This window comes from Clytia hemisphaerica, unplaced genomic scaffold, assembly GCF_902728285.1.
Source record: "Clytia hemisphaerica strain Z4C2 unplaced genomic scaffold, Clytia hemisphaerica genome assembly, whole genome shotgun sequence".
In the NCBI taxonomy this organism is placed as follows: Eukaryota; Metazoa; Cnidaria; class Hydrozoa; order Leptothecata; family Clytiidae; genus Clytia; species Clytia hemisphaerica.
This window is the reverse complement of record NW_027104090.1, coordinates 139,972-147,155: the sequence shown is the minus strand read 5'-3', so window position 1 is coordinate 147,155 and position 7,184 is coordinate 139,972. Positions and strand designations below refer to the sequence as shown.

At 32.6% G+C, this 7,184-nt stretch overlaps 1 protein-coding gene across 1 annotated transcript; it reads right to left on the bottom strand.

The window, feature by feature from the left end:
- Window positions 1–1,528: 1,528 nt before the first annotated feature.
- Window positions 1,529–3,512, bottom strand: LOC136812735 (zinc finger protein 134-like). The gene has a single exon (XM_067069259.1). It carries the CDS (start codon window positions 3,327–3,329, stop codon window positions 2,070–2,072), a length of 1,260 nt encoding a protein of 419 aa, XP_066925360.1. The 5' UTR covers window positions 3,330–3,512; the 3' UTR covers window positions 1,529–2,069.
- Between the last annotated feature and the right edge of the window lie 3,672 nt (window positions 3,513–7,184).

Genomic DNA, 7,184 nt, shown 5'->3' with positions numbered 1-7,184 from the left:
GTTTCATCTTGAGAAGATATTTCAGAGTTCCCACCAATGGTTTTGTTATGTTCACTAAAATCACTCATTTGTGAGAAGTCCCCTTCTTTTGTGTGAACCTTTATATGCCTTGCAAGATGGTCTTTCCTGCCAAATTTCTTACCACACTCAGTGCATTCAAATGGTCTCAATTTTTTATGAACAGTATCATGATGTAGTTTAAGTTTATCTCTTTTGTGAAATCGAAGCCCACAATCATCACATTGAAACTTTCTCCCTTTTATTTCTACTTGCTCTACAAGTTCTTGGTAATTTTGTTGGTCAATTTCAACTTTGACTTTATTCTTGTTAATTTTTTCGTCTCGTTGTTTGTCACCTGCTTTTTTTTAACAAGTTTTTAGACTTATATCATCTCTGAACATGTCTATGAAATAAAGACAATTTTTAGCAGGAATATGGTTAAATTTTGTTTTGCATCGGATATTGCTTAATATAAAGGCTTTTAAATAAATCTAAGTTACTAAGTTGGGGCTTTAGGATAATCTGTGGGGTTCGACTGCGACTACAATCTATGCTCTGAGCTATTGGAGGAAATATTTAACCACATCTTTGTGGCTCTTGTTGTTGTTCATTTGTTAAAGTTTCTTTTTTGTTGTTGAAATTGATACCAGTTAAAAAAAATTCTGTCTTCAAATTATCCCCCCGCTTATCAAAATTTAAAAAATTTTCCTACCCCCTGCTTATTCGGACCCCCCCCCTCGTCTATTCAGGAGACAAGATTAGGATTAGGTCCCCATGACAATGCAGTAATAAAGATCACTCATTGTAAATCAACGATATTTTAGACATAGTAATCTTTTGACATCAAGAATTTAACAACCGCTTAAAATAAAATAGAATTAAAACTGGTCAAATTAACTAAATATACCAGAAATTTATTTGTATTCATGTTCATGGAAAATGAAAACTTCACATGCGGACGCTAGCACGCGATAACATTCATTCATGACAAATAATAAAGTCTAATTACTAATTACTCTCGGGTTCCTAATAGCCGGGAGGTTTGGAATAAGCGGGGGGGGGGGGGTTGGAAAAAAATCTCAAAACTTAATAAGCGGAGGGGGGGGGGGGTGGAATAAAACTGTCCTGGGTGGAAAATTTTTAAAAAGGAGGCTAGTACAGCAGAATTAGGACAATTAATTAGCGGGGGGGGCGGCTATTAGGTACCCGAGAGTACTCCTTCATCTAAGGGAGGGGGTGTCACATGGGTCTCTCTTTTCTGTTGTTCTTAATTGGTCTGTCTTCATTAAGAATACCATTGATAGATTACCAATTTGATAATTATTGACAATCATTTTAATATCCTTTTAATATCATTTTTTGTATTATTGTTAGCTGAAAATAAAGAAATTTAAGTAATTTAAATTTTATGAAAACGAAGAAAGTAAAACAAATTTTTTTTTTCAAAATGCAAACTAAATAGACTATTCTCTGTTGTAGATATCTGTTGAGAAGGCATGTTTGGAAGATGACATGGGCCTGAAAAAAATCGTTAAACCGTCAAATTAATTACACGCATTTTAGTTAGTTAATACACATTAATTAAAAAATTTAAAATCATAAGAAAATAGATTCATCTGATGGCTGTCGGTAGAGCCTGGAGCGAGCGAGTCTCCTTTTCTATTTACACTAGACTATGCTATAGTCTAAGACCAATCATTATCTAAGAATTAAGCCCAAAGCCGAAGAAAATTCGCAAACAAGTTTTTTTTTGCCAAATTGAGTTAACAGCCAGTAGATTCAATGGATTCAATAAAATATTTTGGTGTCAGGGCTTTTGGGGATTCTCAAAAACATGTTAAAAGGCAAAGGATTTTGGAAAGTTCAAAAGGACGTTTATTTCGTAAAATGTCTATAACTTAAAAAATCATGAAATAGATGTGTGTGGGTAAGATCTGGCAAGCGTATTTTGTTTTCTTTTTGAAAATCGGGTTCCGTCTCATTCGAGCGTTAATGGCTTAAGGCTACAGAGCAAAAAATCTAATAACTAACCAACTAACGAGCAAACAGGGTCTATTTATAGGACCTCCTCAGTTAGTTCCTTTGTCTGATATTTTGTTGTCGTTAAGAGCAATAAAAGTAGGTAGCATGTTATCTTCACAGCTGTTGCTATGTACAGAATCTTCTTCTTCGAAGTTAGTTTCGTCTTGAGAAGATATTTTAGAGTCCCCACCAATAGTTTTGTTATGTTCAATAAAATCACTCATTTGTGAGAAGTCCCCTTCTTTTGTGTGAACCTTTATATGCCTTGCAAGATGGTCTTTCCTGCCAAATTTCTTACCACACTCAGTGCATTCAAATGGTCTCAATTTTTTATGAACAGTATCATGATGTAGTTTAAGTTTATCTCTTTTGTGAAATCGAAGCCCACAATCATCACATTGAAACTTTCTCCCTTTTATTTCTACTTGCTCTACAAGTTCTTGGTAATTTTGTTGGTCAATTTCAACTTTGACTTTATTCTTGTTAATTTTTTCGTCTCGTTGTTTGTCACCTGCTTTCTGGAAATTTTCATCAATTCCATTCCCTGGTATCTTATCATTCTGGCAATGATTCTCTGGCAAACATATAACAGGTATAACTTTAGTGTGAACCTTTACATGTCTCGCGAGATGGTCTTTCCGGCCAAATTTTTTACCACATTCAGTGCAGTCAAAAGGTTTCAATCCTTTATGAACAGTATCATGATGTAGTTTGAGTTTATCTCTTTTGTAAAATCGAAGCCCACAATCATTACATTCAAACTTCCTCTCTTTTATTTTTACTTGCTCTGTCTGCTCTCGGTAGTTCTGTTGGTCAAGGTCTTCTTCATCAACCAACTGCATCGGCTCCACATAAACAATATCATCACCATGAATTATCTCATTGTAGGCTGTAGAAGATCCTTCATATACTTCGATTTCATCTCGATTACCTTCTTCGAGTGGTTCAAATAGGGAGCTATTATTCTCTTGCTCATTGTGACATGTTTGTGGGCAATTTTTCTTAATTGAATGCTCATGTCCAGTGTTACCTTGAAGAACTTCGTTAGCATTTCCAACGAGCAGTTTTCTAGTTTCTCCATCATTTTCCCTCTGGCAAGCCCAAATGCTTGGTTTAAAAACTAAACTATTTTGACCCAAATCTTTCAGCTCCAAACTTGTATCAAAACTTTCCAAGGTGAGTCTAAATAAACCAATATTGTTGCCATTGCATTTGATATTAAAACATAATTCAATGGGAGAAATTGATTCCTCACATCCAACCTTTACCGGGAATTTAATTGAAATATCTCCAAATTCAAAATTCATCTTTTAAAGAAATGGATACAAATACTTTAATCGCGATACTTTTTGACAAATATATTACAATCAACCAATTCCTTTGCAAATGTAGCGATTCTTCTGCCTTTTTTGTTTGATTTTAATTTATTTTAAGTCGTTTCTTTTATTTAACTTCATGATAGAACCTAAAAAAAAGCAAAACTATGTAGTAAATGAGGAGAAAATAACAGGCTAAGCTTGATAAACTAAGAAAAAGAAGTTATTTAAATGTAGAGGTAAAAAAGGAAAATTAGGTAAAACAGTCTTATTCAAGGGTCAAAATTTTCCAAAACAACAAGGGGCTTTATCATAACTATGACTTCAGAAGCAATGAAGAAAGTCTAAATATTAATACGGCGATATAATTTCAAATATAATATACTTTTGACAATGGATTATAAACTGATTTATTGCAGCCTTACCATTCAAAAAAAATACCACGATGGCGTAAAGTAATGTAAATTTTAATTAGAATGTCAAGCAATATATTAAAATTTTAAAAAGCCTCAAACAATCAGCAATCGTTCAATATTTGGTCTCCATTAAGGCTGAAGGTGGAAATAAGTAGCATTCATCTAAAACTTAAAATGCTTCTGCATGAATCTGTCTCCAAATCACTCTTCCATGAAAATCACTTACCACAAACTTGACTCTATCTATCAACAATTTTTGTCCGATAATGATAGGTCTTCATTAAGAAAGGCAGTAAAAGTAGGTAGGGTAACATTAACTTCGGCTTCATGAGATATTTCAGAATTCGCATTAACTTCGGCTTCATAAGCTATTTCCGAATTCGCATGAATGGTTGTGCTGTGTAAAATTAAATCGCTTTCCAATGAAAAAAATTCATCGCATACTTGACATTTATATGTTTTATCTTTCGTGTGTAGTTTTTTTATATGCCTTCCAATGACATCTTTTCTTCCAAAAGTTTTACCACATTCTTGACATTCAAATGGTCGAAGCCCTTTATGGACTGTATCATGATGTATTTTATACTTATAATTCTGTGCAAAACGAAGTCCACAATCCTCGCATTCAATATATTTGACTTTTTCTTTCTTTAAACTTTCTTCATTTTGTTTGGAATCTGGCTCCTGTACATTTTCTTTCATCTGCTTCTGAGGCATATTATCTACCACGCAAACTATTTGGTTTGCTGGAATCGCAGGTGAACATAATTGTAAATTCAATTGTTTATCTTTTTCGTGAAGTTTCAGATGTTTTCCCAAAGTGTCTTTTCTGCCAAATTTTTTACCACATTCTTGACACTCAAATGGTCGAAGCCCTTTATGAACGGTATCATGATGGATTCTGAGTTTTGTACTTTTGCGATATTCGGCACCACAATCATTACATTGAAACTTTCTCATCTCTTTTACTCTTCGTTTTGTTTGCCGGTTCTGCTGTTGGTAATCTTCAGTTTCTTCATTATAATTCTTTGGAGATCGTTTTCGAAGCTCTCTCCCAATCAAGGAATTATTTCCTCAGGTTCATTGTCACTTTCTTGTTCGAGATCTTCATCAATTGATGACTGCGATTCAATTTCATCATGGCTTGGTTTAAACGATAAACTATTTTTGCTAAAATCTCTTAGTTCAAAACCAGCATCAAAACTTTCAAGGGTGAGTTGAAAAGAACCGATCTTTTTTTCGTTAAATTCAAGATCAAAAGCCAATTCAAAGGGATTGAGTGGTTCTTTGGATCCAACTTTTACTGGAAGCTTAATCGATACATTTCCGAATTCGAAATTCATTTTCTTAATGTATAGAAATGGCTATGCAATCTTGATGACAAATTTTGATCACAAATTACTTGATCGATGCTAGTAAATAATTCTTTCACAATTTGTGGTTCCTTTCCTGGAATTGTTCAATGTTATTTAATTTGTTTAATTTTTAGCATATTTCTAAAAGAAGAACAGATTAGATGTGAATGAGTAAAGAAACATTTTAAAGACAGAAAGACAGAAAGACTGAATTCTCGGATACACCCAAATTCGTAAAAATAAGCAAAACTAATCCCCCAAAGTATTTATAATCCAATTAAATAATGAAAGAGCAATAAAATGAAAATCATGCACAGTAAGTTATCTTTTAATTATACAAGTATTATGATTGACATAATTTGTATAGAAGGTATTTAGTTTATTCTTCACAGCTGTTTCTCATAATACCAAAGTGTCTACTTCAATATTGTTTTAAATCCCCTGAATATCAAAACAAACTTTCTTTCAAAAGCTGTTATTCATTAACAATCATAGATTGTCCATCGTTTTGGTTTTCATTAAAACCAGTGAATGTAGGAAGGGAAGTGTCATCTTCATTTGATGTTACAGAATCTTCGTAAGTGCTCTTGTCATTGAAAACCAAATTAGATTTCTGTGAAAATCTTTCACCACAAACTTGACTCTGAATTGGTTTATCTTTTGTGTGAATCTTAAGATGAGAAACAAGATAGTCTTTCCTGCCAAATTTTTTACCACATTCAGTGCATTCAAATGGTTTCAATTTCTTATGAACTGAATCATGATGAATTTTGAGCTTTGAGTTTGATGCAAACCGCACCCCACAATCATCACATTCGAATTTTTTTATTTTCCCTGCTTTCTTTTCAGTTTTCATTGTTTGTGGGGTCTTATTTTTGTAATCTTGTTTTCCTTCTAAATAATTTTCAGCATCTCCTCTATAATTCTTAGGAGATCCTTTCCGAAGCTCTCGTTCACTTTTCTTTTGACAATCTTCAACCAAAGGACTATCTTCCTCTTGTTCATTGTCACAAGTTTGTTGTAATTTTTTTTCGGTCGACTCAATATTAACCTTTTTCTCACAAGTTTCATTGCTTGGTTTAAATAATATACTATTTTTACCCAAATCTCTGAGTTCCAAACTGGTATCAAAATTTTCCAAGGTGATTTGAAATGAGCCAATTTCTTTGTTATTAAATTTGATATTAAAAGATAATTTGAAAGGATCGGTTGATTCCTCAGATCCAACTTTCACCAGAAGTTTAATCGACACATTTCCAATTTCAAAATTCATTTTAGTGTACTTTATGTTGTTTAGAAGAAATATTGATTCAATTCTTCAAAGCTTGATCAGTTGCAATCTTTCAATACATACCATTTTTACTTTTTTTTCTTTTTTTTTCAGTTTAGCAAAACCTAAAAAAACAATTGAAATTCAAAAAGATTTTAGAAGTTATGGTCTCTAAGAATATACCACAGTTACCTAAATATGAATCAGAAATATGCATTACAAAAACATCATCCTTAAATATGATTGGTTTGATACATAGAAGCTGTAGCTTTTTTGAAAAGTATATTGTTGAGTTTCAAAGTCCATACAATTGCTTGGAAGCATTAGTTCAACCAATGGCCTTTTCATGTTCTGACTGTCTTTCAAGCATACATCATTATCTTGTTTCTGCAAGGTACAAACTGTTTTCCCATCATGTAAAGCTTGATTGTAAAAATGTGATTCCCAACTTTCACCAGTTCAGTAGATGATTTTCCAAATTTCAATCCTTAACTATAAAGACTTTGTTTAAGCTTATTTTTTTCTTTTTTTTCACTGAAAAAAGAAAAGAAAAGAGAATGTTTAAAATAACTTAGATGGTAAACAAACAATGTAATAATTCTGGGAAAAACAATCTTTACCAAAAATCTGTAAAAATGCCTAAAAAATTGTAAAATAACAAAAATTGGAGTGCAAGCCATGAATTTTATATCAACAAAATATCTATATTTCATAAACTTTGCACTGCCAAGAGAAGACTAGTCCTGCAAAAAATTAGTTTAGTACCTGCAAAGGTAATAAATTCCTACCAAGACCTTAGTTCCCA